Source organism: Halichoerus grypus, chromosome 3, assembly GCF_964656455.1.
Source record: "Halichoerus grypus chromosome 3, mHalGry1.hap1.1, whole genome shotgun sequence".
NCBI classification, from domain to species: domain Eukaryota; kingdom Metazoa; phylum Chordata; class Mammalia; order Carnivora; family Phocidae; genus Halichoerus; species Halichoerus grypus.
Genome location: NC_135714.1, coordinates 60,359,341 through 60,382,664, shown reverse-complemented (window position 1 = coordinate 60,382,664; position 23,324 = coordinate 60,359,341). Strand labels below are relative to the sequence as shown.

The following is a 23,324-nucleotide window of genomic DNA, read 5'->3' as shown; positions in this document are numbered from 1 at the left end:
AGAGAGTATAATGCTAAGCAAAATAAATCACTCAGAGAAAGAGAAATGCCATATGATCTCACTCATATATAGAATTTAAGAAACAAAACGAATGAGCAAAGGAAAATAAAAAAGGAGACAGAGGGCACTTGGGTGGCTCAGTCGGTTAAGCATGTGCCTTTGGCTCAGGTCATGATCCTAGCTTCCTGGGATCTAGTCCCACATCGGGCTCCCTGCTCAGCGAGGAGTCTGCTTCTCCCTCTGCCCCTCCCCTCTGGCTCGTGCTCTCTCTCTTGCTCTCTTGCTCAAATAAATAAAATCTTAACAAAAAAAAAAAGAGAGAGACAAACCAAGAAACAGACTCAACTATAGAGAACAAACTGATAGTTACCACTTACCATAATGAAAAAAAAAATGATTAAAAATAAGTAAATAAAATGAAGACTATAACAAAGGACAAGGGTATTAAATAATGATACAGGGATCAATCCAACAAGAGGATATAACAATTATAAATGTACACCCAACATATGAGCACCTAATATATAAAGCAAATATTAATAGACCTAAAGGGAGAAACTGTCCCTGATACAATTAATAGGAGACTTTAACACCCCACTTACATCAACAGATCGATCTAGACAGAAAATCAGTAAAGAAATTGTGGCTTTGAATAACATATTAGACTAGATGGATTTAACAGATATATACAGAATATTCCATCCAACAACAGAATACACATTCTTCTCAAGTGCATAGGGAGTATTTTCCATGAAACATCACGTTAGGTCAGAAAACAAACCTCAATAAATTTAAGGTGACTGAAATCGTATTAAGTATCTTTTCCAACCATAACATTATGAAACCAGAGCTCTGTTACAAGAAAAAACTTGAAAAAACACAACCTCATAAAGACTAAACAACACGGTATCAATAAACAATGGATCAAGAAAGAAATCAAAAAGAGAAAATGAAAAAATACCTTGAGACAAATGAAAATGGCAACACAATGGTTCAAAATCTTTGGGATACAGCAAAAGCGGTTCTAAGAGGAAAGTATATAGCACTAAACCTAATAATCAAGAAACAAGAAAAATGTCTCACAATCTAATCTTACACCTAAAGGAACCGGAAAAACAACAAAGCCCAAAGTTAGTTGAAGGAAGGAAATAATAACGCTCAGAGCAGAAATTAACATAGACTAAAAAAACAATATAAAAATGATTAATGAAACTACGCTGTTTCTTGAAAAGATAAACAAAACTGATGAACCTTAAACCAAACTCATCAAGAAAAAAAGAGGACCCAAACAAACCAGAAATGAAAGAGAAGTTACAGCCGACACCACAGAAGTACAAAGGGTAAGAGACTCCTATGAAAATGTAGGTCAACAAATCAGACAACACAGAAGAAATACATATATTTCCAGAAACATAGAATCTTCCAAGACTGCATCAGGAAGAAACAGAAAATGTGAACAGACCAATTACTGGTAACAAAACCGAACTGGTAATCAAAAAACTCCTAACATCAAAAGTCTAGGACCAGACAGCTTCACAGGTGATTTCTATCCAACATTTATTTATCTATCTATTTATTTTAAAGATTTTATCCATTCATTTGTCAGAGAGAGTGAGAGAGAGAGAGCAAGCACACAGCAGGGGGAGCAGTAGGCAGAGGAGAAGCAGGCTCCCCACTTAACAAGGAGCCCGATGTGGGACTCGATCCCAGGACCCTGAGATCATGACCTGAGCCGAAGGCAGACGCTTAACCCACTGAGCCACCCAGGCATCCCTATTTTTTTAAAAGTTTTATTTATTTATTTATTTGACAGAGAGCACAAGCGGGGGAAAGGCAGAGGGAGAGGAAGAAGGAGAAGCAGGCTCCCCACTGCGCAGGGAGCCTGATGCAGGGCTCAATCCCAGGACCCTGAGATCATGACCTGAGCTGAAGGCAGACACATAACCAACTGAGCCACACAGGTGTCCTCTACCCAACATTTAAAGAAGAGTTAATACCTATCCTTCTCAAGCTATTCCAAAAAATAGAATAGGAAAGAATGCTTCCAAATTCATTCTACCGAGACCAGTATTATTCTGATACCAAACCCTGAAAGAGACACTACCAAAAAAAAAAAAATTACAGATCAATATCCCTGATGAACATAGATGCAAAAATTCTCAACAAAATATTCACAAACTGCATTCAACAATACATTAAAAAAAGGATCATTCACCACAATCAAGTGGAATTTATTTCAAGGATGCAAGGACAGTTCAATTATCTACAAATAAATCAACATGATGTATCACATTAACAAAATTAAGCATAAATCATTTCAATAGATGCAGAAAAGGGACGCCTGGGTGGCTCAGTCAGTTAAGCGTCTGCCTTCGGCTCAGGTCATGATTTCAGGGTCCTGGGATCGAGTCCCGCATTGGGCTCCCTGCTCAGTGGGGAGCCTGCTTCTCCCTCTGCCTTCTGCTCCCCCTGCTTGGATTCTCTGACAAATAAATAAAATCTTAAAAAAAAAAATAGATGCAGAAAAAACATGTGACAGAATTCAACATCCATTTATGATAAAAATTCTCAGCAGAGTTGGTAGACAGGGAACGTACCTCAACAAAATAATAGGCCATATATGACAAGCCTACAGCTAACATACTCAATGGTGAAAAGCTGAAAGCTTTTCTTCTAAGATCAGGAACATGACAAGGATTTCCACCCTCACCACGTTCATTCAACATAGTACCGGAAGTCCTAGCTGTGGCAATCAGACAAGAAAAGGAAATAAAAGGCATCCAAATTGGTAAAGAAGAAATGAAACTGTCACTATTTGCAGGTGACATGACATTATATATAGAAAACCCTAAAGACTCCACCAAAAGACTACCAGAACTAATAAATGATTTGGTAAAGTTGCAGGATAAAAAATTAATATACAGAATCTGCTGTGTTTCTATATACTAGTAACTATCAGAAAGAGAAATTAACAATCCCACGTACAATTACCTCAAAAAGAACAAAATACCTAGGAACAAATTTAACCAAGGAGGTAGAAGAACTGTATGTACTCTGAAAACTATTAAGATTACTGATGAAAGAAACTGAAGATGACACAGATAAATGGAAAGATATTCTGTGCTAATGAACTGGAAGAATAATATCAAAATGTCCATACCAACCAAAGCAATCTACAGATTCAGAATAATCCCTATAAAAATGCCAACAGTATTTTTCATAGAACTAGAACAAATAATGCTAAAATTTGTATGGAACCACAAAAGACCCCAAATAGTGACAGCAATCTTGAGAAAGAACAAACCTGGAGGTATCCTTTATTTCAAACTACACTATAAAATCTATTGTGTTCAAAACAGTATGGTACCAGCATAGAAAAGACACACGGATCAATTGAACAGACTGGAGAGGCCAGAAATAAACCCATACTTATATTGTGAATTAATCTATGATAAAGAAGGACTAATATACAACATGGAAAAGACAGTCTCTTCAATAAATGGTGCTGGGAAAACTGGACAGCTACATGAAAATAATCAAGTTGGATCACTTTCTTATACCACATAGAAAAATAAACTCAAAATAAGTTAAAGACCTAAATGTGAGACCTGAAACCATAAAACTCCTAAAAGAAAACATAAAAGTAATAAACTTCTGGACATTGGCCCCAGAAATATTTTCCTGGATCTGTCCCCTCAGACAAGGGAAATAACTGGAACTACATCAAATGAAAAGGCTTTTTGCACAGCAAAGGACCATCAACAAAACAAAAAGGCAACCCTATGGAATGGGAGAACATATTTGCAAATTATATACTAATAAAGAGATGATACCCAAAAAAATATAAAGAATTCATACAACTAACCAAAAAAATAAACAATCTGATTAAAAATGGGCAGAGGATCTGAATATGAATTTTTACAAAGAAGACATACAGATGACCAACAGATACATGAAGAGATGCTCAACATCACTAATCATTAGGGAAATGCAAACCAAAACCATAATGAGATATCACCTCACACCAGTCAGAATGCCTAGTACCAAAGAGAGAAGAAATAACAAGTGTTGGTGAGGATGTAGAGAAAAGGGAACACTTGTGCATTGCTGATGGGAGTGTAAATTGGTGCAGCCAACATGGAAAACGTATGGAGCTTCCTCAAAAAATTAAAAATAGAAATACTACATAATCCAGTAATTCCACTACTGGGTATTTAGCCAAAGACAACCAAAACACTAACTCAAAAGATATATGCACCTCAAGTTCACTGAAGCCTAATTTGTAAGAGCCAAGATATGGAAGCAACCCAGTGTCCACTGATAAATGAATGGATAAAGAAGTTGTGGTGTATATACAGTGGGATATTACTCAGCCGTAAAGGGAATGAAACCTTGCCATCTGTGACGACATGGATGAACTAGAGGGTATTCTGCTAATTAAGTCAGACAGGGAAAGACAAATATCATATGATTTCATTGATAGGTGCTATCTAAAAAATAAAAAAAAAAGAACAAACCAAACACAGAAACAGACCCCTAAATACAGAGAACTGGTGGTTGCCAGAGAGGTAGAGGGATGGGCAAAATGGATGAAGGGGATTAAGAGGTACGAACAGTTATAAAATAGTAAGTCACAGGAATGAGAAATAAAGCATAGGGAATATAATCAATAATATTGTAATAACTTTGTATAATGACAGCTGGTAACCACACTTATTGTGGTAAGCATTTCATAATGTATATAATTCTGAAATCACTGTTGTACACCTGAAACTAATGTAATATTGTGTGTCAACTATACCTCAATTAAAACTTTTAAAAATAAATATAAATAGGGATGCCTGGGTGGCTCAGTTGGTTAAGCGTCTGCCTTCAGCTCAGGTCATGATCCTGGGGTCCTGGGATTGAGCCCCGCATCGAGCTCCTTCCTCAGCGGGGAGCCTGCTTCTCCCTCTGCATGCCACTCCCCCTGCTTGTGCTCACTCTCTCTCTGACAAATAAATAAAACCTTCCAAATAAATAAATAAATATAAATAAACCAGACTGGGGGAAAAAAAAGTGTGCAGACAACTTTTTTAAAAAAGCACATTGAACCCGTAACACCTAGTCTAGATTTTAAGTAGTTTTTCTCTTATCTTTCAAGGCGGACTTAAATCCTTTTTGAAACACTGCAAAATGTAAACAAGTGCCAGTTACCAAAGCCCATGCCTAAATCAGTCACTATTCAACTACCACAATACCTTGGGAAAAAGAATACCATACTGTATAATCTCATTTTTTCCTTACTTACTTAGCATATATACATTCCTTCACTACTGTCTATTTTCCTGGATTAATATGAGATTTAAGTTAGGGACTATATGTGAAACACTTGGTAAACAGTCATGTTTACAGAAATATAAAGTGTTTATATATTAAAGGAAGATGAAGAGATTGTGGGGTGATACTATTTGAAGTCAAAGTTTGATCCTTCAAAGATGAGTAAAACTTCTTTAAAATTCTAATTCAGGAAATAAACTCATGTTAATCACTAACAGTACTGGATATTTTAATACCTGGCAATTCTACGGAAATTATATCCAACAATCTTAAAGTCTTTTATTGAATTCAATCAGAAGTATACAGGGTTTTTTTGCAGTCATAAACATAGAAATAAATGAAAAATGAATTCTATGACATACCTGGACCAACTCTGAATTTACAAAGTAAATAAAAAATACTCGGTTCTCATTTTATCAAGTGACTCTGACCAACAAGTGAAAAATACATCATTCCTGTTGATGGTTTCTTGTGGGATTCCTTGAGTATATTTTAAGTAAATAAAGAATATATTAGACTACAAAGCAACAAAGAGATTTACAGCAGAAGCACTGATTAAAATGATGAACGTCCCCAACGGTGGAAGGAGCATTTTGCCAGAGGATGCAGCAGAGGGATGGGTTTTGGGACCTGGAACTGGAACTGGACCTGGAGCTGTTAATGAGAACACACAGTCATTGACACATGTCATTTCTGATACCCAGTTTCATGCACCTAAACCATGTATCCTTAATATGTAGACATTCAAGTTGAGCTACAAACTTTCCTAAAACACTAACCAGGAACAATGTTGAAATAAATATAGTGCATTACAGATTTCAGGCTGTATTTTCATATATTATCGTCAGGGTGTATGTGCTGACAACACAGTTTTTATCTAGGATTCCACAGCCTTTTCAATATCTATGTAGACAAGATACTTTATGTTGTTGTTCAAGTTCTCTAGAATTTCTTAGCAATTTTTTGTTTTCATTTTCTGTATATACATGCAAGGTAAAGCTTGATTCTATTTCAAGATGGTATTTCATATGTATATGCTAATAGTTACCAATATGTGATTAAATTCAGCTGCATTTTTAAACACGAAGCCCTGCCAGCTGAAAAAAAAAAGTTAACTTTTTCCCTCGGTACACGAAACACTGGTCTGGAGGAAACGGTTTCCCTTTCATCTGAACTAGTGAAGAGAAACAGTGGAGTCCATTCGTAGGATGATGATCTGTTTCACACTCCCCGTAACTGAATTATGGCTGTGTTTTGGTTCAGACTGTACAAGGGAAGACTGGGAAGTATCCAAATGGGATCACCACTCAGATTTCATACATGAAGCCAAGAGAAACAGCCAGTAAATTTTATGTCTTTAACTCATATTATCAATTTACTCGCCATAATTATAAAAATGTAGTTGTATGTATACAGATGGGGAAAGGGACAGGCAGATACACTCATACATTACTTTGTTACTACAGAGCAGTGGTTCTCAAGGGAGCAGTACTGCCCCCTAACAGGCAGTTTGGAATTTGTCAGGGTATATATATACATATTTTTTTAAGAGTTAAATTTGTTGGGGGGCGCCTGAGTCGCTCAGTCAGTTAAGCGTCTGCCTTTGGCTCAGGTCATGATCCCAAGGTCCTGGGATCGAGTCCCAGATCGGGCTCCCTGCTCAGCGGGGAGTCTGCTTCTCCCTCTGCCTCTGCTGCTCCCCCATGCTCATGCTCTCTCTCGTTCTCTCAAATAAATAAATAAAATCTTAAAAAAAAGAAAGTTAAATTTCTTTAATGGGACCATCCCTACTAAAATTGTCAGCATGTGCTGAGTGTAAGGAAATCATGAGTTAGAATCTTGATCCTGAGCATTTCCTTCTTTTGTTTTTAACCTTTTCCAAAATTTTGTTCCTTTTATAAATCATTTCCATCTGTAGGTGATCTTTAGGATCTGTAAAAATAGCATACTACTTCAGTTGTCTTGTTTTTTTTTAATTTTTATTTAAATTCAATGAACACATAATGTATTATTGGTTTCAGAGGTAGAGGTCAGTGATTCATCAGTCTTATATAATACCCAGTGCTCATTACATCACGTGCTCTCCTTAATGTCCACACCCAGTTATCCTATCCCCCAACCCCCACCCACCCATCTCCCCTCCAGCAACCCTCAGTTTGTTTCCTATGCTTAAGAGTTCTCCTATGGTTTGCTGTCAGGTATTTTTTGATAGTCACAACAGTGGGGTAGTAGAGGGCTCTTCGGCTCGGGTCATGATCCCAGGGTCCTCGGATCGAGACCAGCATCGGGCTCCCTGCTCTGCGGGGAGCCTGCTTCTCCCTCTCCCTCTGCCTGCTGTTTCCCCTGCTTGTGCTGTCAAATAAATAAAATCTTAAAAAAAAAAAAAAAAAGTAGAGGGGCTAGATATCTTGCAATGCTCTGGACTGTGTTTGTACCAACCCATTTCCACACCAATTTCAAATGCACTGGCAGACATACATATAAGTTAATAACCTATTTATAATGCTTAAGTCCAGAACCTGAATCAGTTTTACATAGAAACAAAATATTTTTGGATAGTTCCAATAAACATCAGTTTCTATCTAGCTTCTATTTCTTGCCTTTCATTTTTTTTTTTTTTTAAAGATTTTATTTATTTATTTGACAGAGAGACACAAGGGAGAGAGGGAACACAAGCAGGGGCAGTGGGAGAGGGAGAAGCAGGCTTCCTGCTGAGCAGGGAGCCTGATGCGGGGCTTGATCCCAGGACCCTGGGATCATGACCTGAGCCGAAAGCAGACACTTAACGACTGAGCCACCCAGGTGCCCCTGCCTTTCATTTTCTTAAACTTGCACAGAACTGCTTCCAGTCTTTTCTTAAATCCAATTTGTATAATTAATACAATCACTTGGCCATTATTTCTTTTAGTATAATGTAGGCACTTACATATTGAAATCTATATAATTTTGTTATAAATTATAATTAGGACATTATATTGATATTCTTATGGGTGCAAGTAGGTCTTCTTATCTATGCATGTTATTCCAGACACTACAAAGGCTTTATAAATATTTGTTATAAAAAGGGAGAACTGGGTTGATAGAGTTGAGAACCACTGCTCTAAACAAAACACACAGTTGAAAATGACTGCTTAAGAAATTAAGTTACTCCCACCATATACACACTAATAAGCATTTGGATATGACATTATATCCCATATTATGATGCCTTAAACTCTTGAAGCTTTGTTCCTGTTACTGAGGAAAAATAAATTTGTCACTTTTTCTATACTGCAGATCAGACATTTATCAACTAAGGAAATGAAGTATTTCATACCAGGATTGCCGGTATCTTCCTGACTTTTGTCTTCTAAAATATAAACAGATTTTGAGTTAATTATATTGTACATCTATTTATCCAGAAGAGAATTATCTGATTAAGCAAACTTGGTTATCTCTGAAAATGGGCCTGAAGGGCAGAGTATTAGGTTTAGATTTATGTGTGGGGTTGAGGAAGCGTTTAATTTTTACTCACTTGTGCTCTTTGAATTTTTTTTTTACTATTATGTGTATGTGTTTCCATTAAAAGAAAGATTAAAATTTTATTTACAAAATAGTATTTTCTGGACATTGAACTAAGATTCCCAAGTACAACATTAATACCTATCATTTACTGAGTGCTTCCTATGCATCATACTTTGTGCAAATGATTGATGTACATTGTCATGTTTCTTACAGTCTCAGTAGGTAGGTACAGTTACCAGTATTACACAGATGTTCCTCAAAACTTGCATAAAACCACAGAGGTAATGAGTGGAAGCAATGTCTAATTTCAAAACCTCTGCTCTCAATTACTATGATACACGACCTCAATTATAATGCTATACTAGCACTGAAATATTACGATATTGCCATATTTTGACAGCTTTGAAGCCAAATACCAATTCTAGGAGCCCAGGATAGAGGTGTATTTTCTATAACTACATCTGGTTGGAAGACAAGTGTCATATGACAGAAAGTGAACAAAATTTGAAAAGTTTGAGTCCTAGTTTTCTCTTTCTAGTCTTTTACAGGTTCCTTAAATTTCCTATATTCCATATCTTCATCTCTAAAATGGCAATAATAATATTTAAGTGGATTAAACAAGATCCTGTGTAAATGTTTTTTGACACTTTCAAAAAGCCTGCACTACACAAAGCTTTCTAGGTGAGTGCACAATACAAAATATTCCCAGCAAAACCTGGTGGCCTATTTGTTGGAGGACATGGTAAGGGCAGTGAGGAACACAGAATGACTCGTCTCATACACACCTCTTCGATGATGCTGTTCCAGTTACTACAGATTCCCTCACAGGAGCCACGTTACCTTGGGAAACCTCCTGTCCCATTCTGGAATAGACCCCTGCAGCAGGAAGCCAACTGTTCCAGCTGCAAGTCAACGGTCTTTTTCTTTGCGTAGCCCAGAGAGCCATAATAGCGGCCTGCTGCTCACACTGGTTCCTCAACATTTCCTCCCTCTGGCTCGCAGACTGGGATAGCAGAAGCTGTACAGCCCAGGCGTTTTCCTCTGCCCTCGTAAGACTGAGCTAACTGAATGATGATGGTAAAGGACCCAGAAAACCTTGATACCTCCACCCCCAATAAAGAATTTATTACCAGGTTTTTCATCCAGTTGTACCACTTTTATTCCTAAATGAGAAAGAATTTCAGATAATAAGAAAGACAACTACCATTTACTACTATTTTAAACTACCATTCATTTTGCCAGACCTTATCTCATTAGAACTTTAATCAGTCCTGCAAGACAACGTTTTCTTCATTTTACAGATTTGGAAGCAGAAGCAAAGAAAAGTGAAATAACTTATATATAAGTTACCCAGAGGAAAATGGCAGAGGAGAGACTTAATGAAACTAGGGGTCTGTCTATCTACACAGCCTGTGTTCATTCCCTACCCGGCTCAGCAGCTGCCTTTCAGATAACCACTGGCTCGAAGGAGCCAATGAGAACACTACGCAAACTCAGGTCACTGAGTTGAAGGGTTGTAGACACACAAGATGTGTCATCAGTGTTGTTAGAGGTTCACTTCAAAGTTGTGAGCAAACAAACATGTGGCCCAACATGGCAAATCCAGGTGAATATAAAAGAGCTGCTGGACCTTCTCTCTGGGCCTAAATCTGTGAGTGAGGCGATTAACTGTGAATATGCTGTCTTTGTATACAGCACTGTGCTATTTCCCTAGACAGCGATGTTAGGCAAAGCTCAGCACTGTGCTATTCATTCCATAATAATAAGACATACCGAAAATTATTTTCAAAATACTACAAGAACTCAGGAGAAAGGATTTAAGCATTAAATGGGGGCTTGCACCCTGAGATTCTGTGTTTTTCTAGTCCCTACAGATATTCCCATAAGGTAAACATGACAATTATTAGCCGTATTTGAAAGGTAACAATTCTGAGGCAGAGAAGTGTTATTACTGTCCACAGCTCTCTTGGAAATTATGTCCACTTTTTAAAAAATTTACTTCTCTTTGCCCCAGGAAAAAAATTAAGTTTAGAGACCTTTTTCCTCCTCTGTAAGCATTAAGTTCTAAGCCCTTTCTGAGGAACTTGACAGAAATTACTGTTCAGTTTCTCTGGCCACAGAAGCTCAAGGCCCCTCAATGGCCTTGTCCTCAGCAACAGCCTCACACTGTTTAAATACCTATTTGAGATTTTCATGATTATATCTTTAGGTAAGTTAAATCTGCCATGGTAAAATAAAACTGGAAAAACACTTGACGAACCACAAGTCTTAAGGAATGGGTGGGTACTAGGTCGTAAGTTAAGAGACGTGGGTCCTTTATTCACTTACGTGATCTTGTACAAAGTACTTAGGCTCCCCTGCATTATCTAATGGTGACAATTATAACTATACCCCCCAAATTGGCAGCTTCCTCTCTCATATGCCAACCACTGCTTACCTGGTAGTGAAAAAATTTCTGGAATTTTCATTCCTAAATGAGAAAGAAGCTTTCAGTGACTTACAGTTTGCTCCAGCGAGTATATTTTCCCAACTCTTATCTGATGAGCCTAAGTGATACAAGTGCCAAAGCTCCCACTGCACTGTAGTTTATGGCTTTTTATTTGAAACTTCTGGCTATGAGAACCCTCGTTGTGCAAATCCACTTCAAGCTTAGAGGAGCCTTCTGCCATGGCACCGCACACTGAGTTTGTCTATATGCCAGAAGACTATATTTTGTTACCTGGAAATTCTAGATGTGAGTTGTTAGCCAAAGCTAAAAGTCAGCTTTCGTGTGAAGCTGAAGTTTCTACCGAGTAACGTTAGCTGTAGAACCTAGAAGGTGCGGGCTTGCATACCTCCAGGTCCCAGCAGCCTTGCCTTCAGCCATGCCCCTAAGAAGCTAACTTTCCTGCTCCATGAACACACGTGTACTAGAGATGAAAGACTCTTTTTTCCTCTCTACTCTCTTCCCCAGCTAAATCTTTGTAGAATGGCTAGTAGGCAGCTGTAAGGGAACTGTTAATGAATAACAGTCTCATGATAATACATTCTTTAATGCCTGGGGGAATTCTTCTCACCTCATTTCTGTCTTTACCTCAGTAAAAAGAAAGCTGTCTTACCAGGTATTTGGGTGGGTTCATGGCTTGTCATACCTCAAGACAGAAATGAGTATTAGTGTTAATCAATTATCTTGCACTGTGAATGCTCTCTTTTGTCTACACCTCCCCCTCTCAACCCTAAAAAAGTAACAACAAAAACACCTTTCAGTGGCTCTTCATTCTCTGACAAAGCCCACTCCTTAGCCTGACTTTAAGAACTTCCACGATCTGGCCCCTATCTCTCCAATCTTATCTTTATAAGTCAGTCCGAGTACAGCAGCTTTTAAATGAAACAGTACTGAGTTTAAGACTCTGTGTGGTTTAGTTTTATTGTCATTGTAATTATTAGCTCTATGATTGGGCAGGCTTCTTAATCCTTCTGAGCTTCAATTCCTTATTTATGCAAAAGAAATACATCGTAGGTTTGTAAGTAAGTGATGATTAAAGGAAATAAGTCATAAAAGTGCTTAGTACACTGCATGGAATCCCTCTGTTCTGGCTTAACTCATTCCTCAAACTCTCCATGTCCAGTTAGTCAGCCCTTATGTTTCCCGCTAACCTTGTAGCTAGTCGCAGAGGGTAAGGAAAAAGATCACTTACCAAATAAGACAGTGGACTCCTGGCTTTTCATTTCTAAAGATGAGAACAGAAACTCTTTAGTGAACAATGCAATCAACTTGAAAATTAATTTAATCTTGTATTTATATGGCTATTTACAGTGAAAAACTAAAAGCTCTGAGAGATGGCAGGGACCAGGGTAAAAGGGGAGAAAATTTAATCCACTGGAGCTTGACTGACTTATGGTGAGAACAACTATGGCTAGAGACCCAGGCTCTCTCCTAGATTAAGCAAAACAGCTCTTTGTGATTTTTTTTTTTTTTTTAAGATCAGTCCAAAGACTCCAAACTACATTTGTCATATTAAGAATAAAATTTCTTGATTACATAATACATTATAATTACAGATAATTTGGAAAAACACAGGAAATCATTAAAAATTACTCAGAATCCCAGATCTCAGAGCTACTCATCCTCAATATTTTTGGTATATCTCCTTTCAATTTCTTTGCTATGTATATGTACATATACATTTTTAAGCATTTTTTCCAGCCTTGAGAGATGTAACTGATAGACAGCACTGTGTAAGTTTAAGGTGTACAACATAATGTGACTTACATATATTGTGAAATGATCACAATTAACATCCAGCATCTCATACAGATATTTTAAAAAAGAAAAAAATGGCTTTTTTCTTGTGATAAGAACTCTCAAGATCTACTCTCTTAAAAACTTTCAAATGTACCATCCTGCTGTACTACTATACGCATCCTGCTATACATTATATCTCCAGTACTTATTTCTCTTACAACTGGAAGTTCCTATCTTTTGACATTTAAGATTTATTTTAGAGCGAGAGAGAGAGACAGAGAGATAAGCAGATTCCCTGCTAATAAGCACAGAGCCCGACATGGGGCTTGATCTCATAACCCTTAGATCATGACCTGAGCTGAAATCAAGAGTCGGATGCCCAACCGAGCCACCAGGCGCCCCTCTTTTGAAATTTTTAAATAAACTGCTATTACAGTTCATATGTTTTTATATATTTTACTTGCCACTATATTATAAGCACTTTCTCATATTTTTCAAAAATATGATTTTTAGGGGCACCTGGGTGGCTCAGCATAGAGTCAGCTTCTCTCCCTCTTCCTCTGCCCCTCCAATGGCTCACATGCGTGCATGCGCTCTCTCTACAATGGATAAATAAATCTTTAAAAAAGATATGATTTGTTTAGTATTTCGTTATATGGATAGTATTTAACAATACCCAACTGCTGGACACTAAGGTTATTTATAAATTTTGGCCACCACACACTGTAAACATTTTGTACACAAATCTTTATTTCCTTAGTACAAGGATATAGGATATAACACAAATGTGTTATAACTAGATTAAAAGGTATGGACTTTTTTTTTTTTTTTAAAGATTTTATTTATTTACTTGACAGAAAGAGAGAGCGCAAGAGAGGGAACACAAGCGGGGGAGTGGGAGAAGGAGAAGCAGGCTCTCCGCTGAGCAGGGAGCCCGATGCTAGCCCGATCCCAGGACCCTGGGATCATGACCTGAGCCGAAGGCAGACGCTTAACGACTGAGCCACCCAGGCGCCCAAAAGGTATGGACTTTTTAAGGCTAGTAATACATACCATCAAACTGTCCTTCAGAAAAGTTCCAAATTTTAATCTTACCATTAATTTGTGAGTGTCCCTGCCCCAGCACCCTTGAGAACATTTGAGTAATACCATTATAAAAAAAGACAAAAACAAAAACTTCGGAATGAGCTGTACTTTGAAATATACCAAATAATCAGATGGATATAGCTAAAAGCATCTATTACTCTGATTGCTGGAAGCAGAAATAAAGACAGAAAACATTTTAATTTAGAAAAAAATAACGCTATTTTTTAATGCCCCTGCCCAACACCCTAGGTTACAAGAGTTTGTAATTAGTCACACCTTCCTCTATCCATGTAACAGCTAACATAAAAACAGAAAATATGCTCTTTAGTATATGTGCTGCCAAAGTGAGCACAGAAAATATACTCTTTAGAACTAGTTCCTCATATCATGTCTCTAAATGCTCTGTCGGTCATCTTGGAGATAAACAGGAGAGTTAAGTAAGAGACAAGGCTACTGCATCATCTTTATAAAGGTCTATCTATATAACTCAGGAGGGCTCTGATATACCAAACTAGTAAGCTAAAGTGGGTTCTGCCTTCTTCCCACTTTTCCTTACTGTGTTATGCTTACCTGTTTCCATCCCTAAGAGAGCTATATTGCAAATGAAAACCCCCAGAGTTTACAAAAATGTCTTACCAGGGTCTTCAAGGTTCTGGTCTTTCTCACCTAAGTCATAAGAAGAAACTTATCCACTTTAATGATAAAAAAAAAATTGAGAATAACTATAGTTACAGCAAACTATTTTCAGATATTAGAGCCACAAAGAACCACTTGGTATGTCCAGTAAACTAAAGCTACTAAATTTAAGTGTCAGCCAGAATCTAAATGCACCGAATTGGGCTGGAACATTCCTCTGGCCCCTTTTATTAAGAAAAATCAGGGAGACGAACCATGAGAGACTATGGACTCTGAGAAACAAACTGAGGATTCTAGAGGGGAGGGGGTGGGGGGATGAGTTAGCCTGGTGATGGGTATATTAAAGAGGGCACGTATTGAATGGAGCACTGGGTGTTATACGCAAACAATGAATCATGGAACACTACATCAAAAATTAAGGATGTATGGTGATTAACATAATAAAATAAAATTAAAAAAAAAAGAAACCACTATCCTGTGGACGTTATGGAGAAATAACAACAACAAAAAAAAAAAAGTAAGAAAAAGGAGAAAGAAAAATCATCACATAGAGCAAGTCTCCTGGGGATCTCAATGAGGTAGAAAAATGTCCGTCTTGAAGAGTTAGCTGAAGTCCCTGTGAAATGACCAGTAAAACTTGTGGCTGCACTGGGCCAAAAAGAAGTGCTGTTAAGCAAGTCCTCAGGGGCTTCACGTGAAGCTTCACAAAATGCTTCACATGAAGCTTCACAAAATGCTTCACATCGGGGCAGGAAGTATCTTCCAAATATCAAGTAAATTGCATACTTAAGGAAAAGCCAGATGCTCTTCTCTCTTCAGTAAAGAAAAACTTACTGTAGCTAAATGGGCCAAACACACAAGGAACTTATGCAAAAAAGTGATCTGAGTCATATCAATGGAAGTGGAAGCTTAATGGGGAAAGCATCCAATCACCCAGATATTTTAGTCAAATGATGGCAAACATCAGCATATTTGACAGATGAAAATGAGTAGCTTTTCTACTTTCATCTGGATGTGTGGTGCCACACAGGCTAATCTCAATGACGGAATACAGAGCTATATAACAGGCCCTCAGGCCTGTCAAGAGCAACTAGCCCTTCAGGACCTACCAACCTTACTCCCCAGAATGTTTCTGTATTATTCAGATCTCCAGAGACACAACCTTCCCATTTACAAAAAGTTAAGTTTCCCCCAGAATAAATTCTTTTTTCCCCATCTCTTTTCTCTCAAGTTACACCTTCATACCTGCAAAGTACTCTTTCTTCACTAAGAAGTGAATTTGCTAAACAGGAAAGAGCTACTAAATACTAAACATCCATGTAAGGATTATTTTTAAAAATTAGAGCACACTTACCAGGGTTGTAGATATAGATGGGTAGATGATGTTCTGAAATACAAACATGTTTTCATTACCTAGCACTATGCTCAGATGTAAGTAAATGTCAGGTTCAGTCTATTTTTAAATGTTTATTAATAAAAAAGATTTAAGTTGGCTTCCAAAAATACAGTAATATGAGAAATATAAAATTTCAATTTCAAAAACAAATGGGTATGGATTTTAACTACATGAAGAATTCACAGAAAAACTAGCCAGGAACACAGCTAGAAACAGAACTTTATAGTCAAACTTTTTAACAAGGAAATCTTCAAAGGGATCCACCCAAAGCATGCATTAGCCTAAAGCACTTTCTGGAAACTTTGGTTCAAATCTGTTGGGCTTATCTGATAAAGCTCCTCCTCCTAGAATTCCTGTTTATCTTCCCAAATCTTTCCCATGGTCCTCTAAGGAAGATTATTTTTGTTACCTCCTCCTATTTTTCCCTGAGGAAGGTGAGACAGACCACATTACGATTCTGTCCCCTCAGTCTCCCTTCAGCCATATGCACTATATTCCTTTCCTTTTTGGTCTCCCAAATGTTATTTCCTAAGATATCAAAATATGGGAATATGAATCTAGCACTGTGCATAGGACTCATGTAGGGACATTCAAAAGTCCTTAAGCTCCTCCAAGGACAGGCTAGGGTGAGAGTGGCATGGTCCTTGCACGCCCAAGGCAAACGCAGTGTTTGGGAGAAGAGCCACAGGCAGGGCTGGGGGTGGAGCGCAAGCCACAGAGGCTCCTGGGCCCTCCACCTGACAGGACGGTGGTGGTGGTGGCTGTAGCCGCAGAAGCAGCAGCACAACTCAGCTTTGAGAAGATGATGGCTGCAGAATGACAACGGGGTGGGTGGCTCTGACCCATACCCGGGAGACATCATATTCCCATTACAGAAATAATACTTTAAATGCATATCTTACCCGTGTTCTCAACACAATTTTCAGTTTTTAGTCCTGAAACATGAAGATAAAGCTTTATTAGTTAGATACTCTATGCCCTAGAAAAGATTTCAAAGATTTTATTTATTTATTTGACAGAGAGAGATAGTGAGAGCAGGAACACAAGCAGGGAGAGTGGGAGAGGGAGAAGCAGGCTTCCCACTGAGCAGGGAGCCTGATGCGGGGCTCGATCCCAGGACCCTGGGATCATGACCTGAGCCAAAGGCAGACGCTTAACACTGAGCCACCCAGGCACCCCTGCCCCAGTAAAGATCTCAAATTGGTCTTATAGCTACTGGTAATCTAATCTGTCAGTTTTAAGTCTATCAGATCCATAATTTGGTGGGAGCTGAAATGCGGAACAATTACATTTTTGTACTCACATTACAGCCATTTAACAGCAGTATGATCTTTGACAAAACATCTAACGTTTCGGGAATTCAGTATCCTTATCTGTATCTTTCACTGGGAGTTTGCTTCAAATAACCTCCAAATGCCCATCCAAGGCTAACACTTTATGATTCTATTCTATGATTAGTTGGCAAACGTTAGGAGAAAAATTATGTGTCTAATTAATCTTCTCTTCAGATACTAAATGTCCTCAACAGAAAACCTATCCTTTTACTATGACAATTCCTTTTTTAAGAGAGAGAGAGAGTGAGAGGGCGTGTGCATGCACAAAAGCAGGGGGAGGGGCGGAGAGAGAGAATCTTAAGCAGACTCCACGTTCAGCACGGAGCACGACTGGGGCTCAATCTCATACCCTGAGATCATGACCGGAGTCTAAATCAATAGTCAGACGCTTATCTTACTGAGCCACCCAGATGCCCCTATGACAATTCCTATTCATTGGAGAAAAAGAATCTCAATCAGATCTTAAAGATCCTTGGATATATAAAGAAAGATCCTTCACATTCATATAAAGAAACAAATGGTCTATCCCAGACCACTGATCTGTGGTCTGTCCCAGAACACTGATCTATATATGTAAGGAAACCACAGCTTTTGGAAAGCAAGAATATGGCATCTATCACTGTATCTTTATAAGGCCCTAGACCCTCTTGCTGGGTCTAGGGCCTTATAAAAATAAATCATCAGTGCTGCAGTGACTCCTCTGAGACATGACATCCAGGGATATCTGCTAGCCTGCCCAACAGAAGTTAAGGCAAGAACTTCAGTGGGAGGATGTTTAGAGTTGGTGCCAGCATGAGCCATGGAGGGCCTCCTAGAATGCCAGAGATGGCCTAGAGTCCTATGGTCTCTTCTCCATGCCTGGCTAACTCACTGATCTAATCTGGATATTCAGCTACCTGAGGATGAATTTCTCCATATAAAATGGGGGAATCCCTAAGAGGTCTGGCTTCACTATGAGAGATGTGCTTTTCTGTAATCTGCTCTCAAATCCTGTTCCATTTGTGGAGTTTGAACCAAGAATCTAGGTGACTTGGTCCAGTTTCTACTGGTCCAGGAAATGGTACGGATCCATTAGAATCTGGATGGTGCCCTGAGGCTAACCTTAGGTCTCTAGCTAAACTAGAAATTTAAAAAAAAAAAAAAAAAAAAAAACCAGTCTAGAGACTAATAAAAAAGATCGCATTAGCAGGAGATGAATGAGTGCAAGTCTCACTCAGAGGGCTTAGCTGAGGGTGAGGTAAAGGTGAGGGAAGATGTGGCTAAGAAAGCTATAGGTATAATAGATTCAGCCAGGGGACTAGACACTGGGGAATTTTTTTTTTTTTTTAAGATTTTATATATTTATTTGACAGAGAAAGAGACAGCGAGAGAGGGAACACAAGCAGGGGCAGTGGGAGGGGGAGAAGCAGGTTTCCCACTGAGCAGGGAGCCTGATGCCGGGCTTGATTCCAGGACCCTGGGATCAACACCTGAGCCGAAGGCAGACACTTAACGACTGAGCCACTCAGGTGCCCCAACGCTGGGGAATTTTAAAGCCTTTATCTTTCATCTGTACCACAAATTAGAGTATGTTTCTTAAAGTGTAATCTTCTAATCACATACTTCAGAATCATCTGGGTGTTTACTGAAATCGCAAATTCCAGGACCCTAGCCAGGACTACTGACAAAGAATTTCTGGGGGTGATGTCTTGTAATCTACATTTTAAACAAGGACTCCAAGTGATTTTTTATGCACCAAATTTTTGAGAGCCTTCTCAGTAGTAGAGGATGGATCTCCTTTAATGTTTAACACAGATCCATTTATTCAAGACTGCATTTCTCCTCCCTATTTGACTTTGGATTTAATTTTCCATTAGTGTTTCAACAGCAGAAAGTAAACTATTTTGGGTTTCTAAAGAAGTAACAGGATTAAAATGAATGAGACTGATCAAAAATAAACAGGAGAAGGCAGAAATACATAGGGAATGAAAGAAGAGAATATAACCACAGATTTGGTAGGTGTAAAAAAAAACACATGAGATTACTATGACTAGCTTTAGGCCAATAAATTTGAAATATAAGACAAATACCTAGAAAAACAGACTTTACCAAAATAACTCAAGAATAAATAGAGGGGCACCTGGGTGGCTCAGTCGGTTAAGCATCTGCCTTCAGCTCAGGTCATGATCCCAGGGTCCTGGGATCGGGCCCCGCGTCGGGCTCCCCGCTCCGCAGGAAGCCTGCTTCTCCCTCTCTCACTTGCCCTCCTTGTGTTCCCTCTCTGGCTGTCTCTCTCTGTCAAATAAATAAAATCTTAAAAAAAAAAAAGAATAAACAGAGAACTTGAATGACATTACAACCATTGAATAGCTTAAATTTTTCCACAAAGAAATTACCAAGATAATTTGGTTTTTACAGAGTACTAAAGAGAAGGTAGCTGCACAGAAAGCTCCAAAGATCTTCAAAGGGTTTCCCTCAAGTATTGAGCAAAATACTGTCCAACTTACACATGTGAGGAAACTACGTGAGGCCAGGAAAAGAACCCACAGGAACAAGAGTAGTGCCTATTCCCACCAGTCACACTGGAAAACCTTGTAAGTTGTCATTTTAGCAGTGAACTCTACAGTAAGAAGACTTAGAAACAGTCCAGACAAGAGTAAATAAAGCCTCTCAGGAATTCCCAATCTCCTTCAGATCCTAAGAAATTACAGACATCTGTGACCAAACTCACAGCTGGTTGGAATTTCCAGCAATAAGACTAAGGCGGTATTTGTTGATCACTGGGTTTCTGCACACAAGCCCTTTGCAGGGCTGCTACAGCTAGCCTGTCACTGGGACTAAGACAGACTGTCTCACTGAAAGAAAAGTCATGACTCTCCAACCCCCTATCTTATCATGCAATGGATTCTCTCTGAACTTAAGTCCCATAGGTAGGATAAAACCCCAAAAGTTCCATCACATGGAAATTTTACTTCCAATTAAGAGCCAAACCTGGCTAGCTGCTAAGGCCTTAACCACTTTCACAAACAGGTGCCTGTCCATCTATCAGAACTGCAGTTTCCAAACAGTGGCAGAAATGCACAGGGCTCCCAAGGGATATTTTAAAATTTTAGGACAAACACAGATGTACTTGGTATCTGTCAGATATAGCATGAACTACTAGCTTGAAGTAGAATGCAGTTTCAAAGGTATGCCATGTTACATTCTGTTTGATGACATCAAATATTTACAAGGCTGTGTTCTCAGCAATTGTGATAAAAAAGCAAATACATGTGAAAATCAATGTGGATCAGCAAATAAGGTGGTATCCAATCTGATTCCAAGCTTTGAGAAGCTGTGCAGTGTCCAATAGGCACATACATCCCATTAGCAAGTTATTGTGGCTAAGAATGAAATAATATTTTTTTAAAAATTTGTGTATTATTTTTTAAAATAGTTATTACTAAGATGTTTCTAATTCTTAGATGAACATAATACTTATTGAGTTGTTTGACTTCACTTAATAAATGGAACTTTTAGGTATTTCTTTTAGCCTGTGGACACTGTGAAAACAATTACGACAACACTAGGGACACCATGAACCAAGAAAATTTGAGAACCTCTGCATTAGACACCACAAAAGCTTACTTACTACTTTACCCAAACTACTGGCTCAATAGGGGCCTTACCTACAAGAATTCACACCTGAAAAGACAGTACAGTTCTCTAATAAAACAGCCTGCCCCCAGGTTGGACAAATCCAATGGAATGCTGTATTCATCCATTTTAATAATAATTTGTTCATTGCCTTGGATGTTCTTGTGAGAAGAACTTCAAATGGTGATCCTGGCAGGGACCCAGGCACCACCTTGGGACTGACTGCAATCTACCAGTGCCAACGCTAATGCTCTAAAGCTGTATGATCAGGCCACTGAGACACTCAGAACTGATTACTAAAGATAAAACCATATGCAGTCCCTCTCTATGGAAACAAACACAGCAAACACAACTCATGAAGTCAATCTTTATGCTATACATATACATGTTTATGTGGCGAATGCATCTAAAGAAAGGCATCTGGAGACTGGCAAAACAAATCAAGCATGTGTGGCCATTGTCCCTACTACAGCTTCTGACTCTATAAGCAAAGGATTAGGGCTTTCAATAAAAAATTCTATCAGCCTCCCCAATAAAGATCTCTACAGGGTGAACTGGTCTGGCTGTCTTCAGCTATTTATAAGTTGCATACAACCATGCTAACCTGTCTTGGCTGAGTTCCCAAGCTCCAAAGAATTAGGTATTAAAGAATGAGGCGAATTGGAGGAATAGTATACTCTCCTCCTTTTTGTGTAGGTGTGCTTGTCCTGACCTCAGTGGATGGACATTTATATAAAACCTGCTTTTACTTCAGTAAATGAATATATATTTATATTTCATATGACCTCAGCAAATAAACAGTTCATATTGATTAGATCAAAAACACCAGTATATGAGACTGTAGGCTGACTCTGCTTCCAGTGGTTCTGTAGCTAGTCTCCTTTGCCAGAGAGGTCACTGTGGAACTGATCATTATGGAAAAAAGGACAGCCAATCTGGATCATCCCCAAGAGGAAGTGACAGCATGTAATGGGTTGGGATTATGGTAGGCAGCTTCTGATACGGTTCCCAACAACCCTGCCTCCTGGTAGTCACACCCTTATATAATCCTCTCGAGTGTGGACTGAACTAGTGACTTGCTTCTAGCAAACAGAATACAGCACACGTGATGAGATGTTACTTCCGTGATTAGGTTTCAAAAGACTATGACTTACTGGCACTCTTTCTTGCTCTCTCTCTTGCTTACTCTGAAGAAGCAAGCTGCCATGTTGTGAGATACTCTATGGAGAGGCCTATGTGGCTAGGAATAAGGGAGGCCTCTGGTCAACAGCTCATGAAGAACTGAGGTCTTAGTCAACGACCTACAAGGAACCGAATCCTATCAACAATCCTGTGAGTGAGCTGGGAAGCAAATAATTCCCAGTCAAGTCTTATGATGACTGTAGCCTCGTGAGACAGCAAGATCCAAAAAGACCCAGCTACATTACACCCAGACTCCTGACCCAAAGTAACTGAAATAATAAGTGTTGTTTTAAGCCACTAAATTCTGGACTAATTTGTTATGCAGAGATGGATAACTAATATAGGCGTGAGGGTCAGTTTTATTTATGTCAGATGTCTAGGATACAGTCCTCTGTTATCCAAACACTAATCTAGTTGTTGCCTTGAAAGTATTTTGTAGATGTGATTAGAGTCTATAATCAGTTAACTTTAAGTAAGGGAGATAGCCAAGATAATCAGGTGGGCCTGATTCAATCAGCTGAAAGGCCTTAAGAGACTGAGGCTTCCCAGAAGAAGAAATTCTGCCTGTAGACACAGCTTCAGCTAATGCCCAAAAGTTCCAGCCTGCCCTTCCTGACAGCCTGACCTACAGATTTGGACTTGCCTTGCTAGCCCCCACTTAATATATATGACTTAATATATATTAAATCCTTGCAGTTAGTGACTTAATATATATTTCCTATATATTTTCTACTGATTCTGATTCTCTGGTTGAACGCTGACTGATTATTGGGATGAACAAGTTTGGTGGATGAAAGTCTGGAGGAAGTTGGTGGTGAAGAGCTCTCTCTTTTGCTATAAATACAGATAAACTGTCTGAACAGCCTTCCAAATTGCTCTAGGTGTTGACTCATACTGTGAATTTCTCCTGGTGATGAATATGTCATGTCCTCTCTACATGAGATCTTATTGGTGTCCCAGTCCCAGCCAATCTCAGACAACTGCACTGAAACTTCACTCCTCCCCAGGAAGGCTAAAAAAGAGTGTC

At 38.7% G+C, this 23,324-nt stretch overlaps 1 protein-coding gene across 6 annotated transcripts in view; it reads right to left on the bottom strand.

Moving 5' to 3' along the window:
- Positions 1–5,573: 5,573 nt before the first annotated feature.
- ART3 (ADP-ribosyltransferase 3 (inactive)) overlaps positions 5,574–23,324 on the bottom strand; it is a 154,588-nt gene continuing 136,837 nt past the window's right edge. For 2 of the 6 annotated variants that reach the window (XM_078068785.1, XM_078068782.1), the window contains exons 4-12: positions 17,069–17,101; positions 16,125–16,157; positions 14,771–14,800; positions 12,501–12,533; positions 11,922–11,954; positions 11,261–11,293; positions 9,954–9,986; positions 8,636–8,668; positions 5,574–5,973 (exon numbers count right to left, since the gene is read on the bottom strand). In XM_078068785.1, the coding sequence (XP_077924911.1) occupies positions 5,837–5,973; positions 8,636–8,668; positions 9,954–9,986; positions 11,261–11,293; positions 11,922–11,954; positions 12,501–12,533; positions 14,771–14,800; positions 16,125–16,157; positions 17,069–17,101 (398 nt within the window). In that variant the 3' untranslated portion in view covers positions 5,574–5,836. Of the gene's footprint in view, positions 5,974–8,635; positions 8,669–9,953; positions 9,987–11,260; positions 11,294–11,921; positions 11,955–12,500; positions 12,534–14,770; positions 14,827–16,124; positions 16,158–17,068; positions 17,102–23,324 lie in introns of those variants that run through there. The other 4 variants (XM_078068784.1, XM_078068783.1, XM_078068786.1 and 1 more) reach the window with 4 other exon arrangements.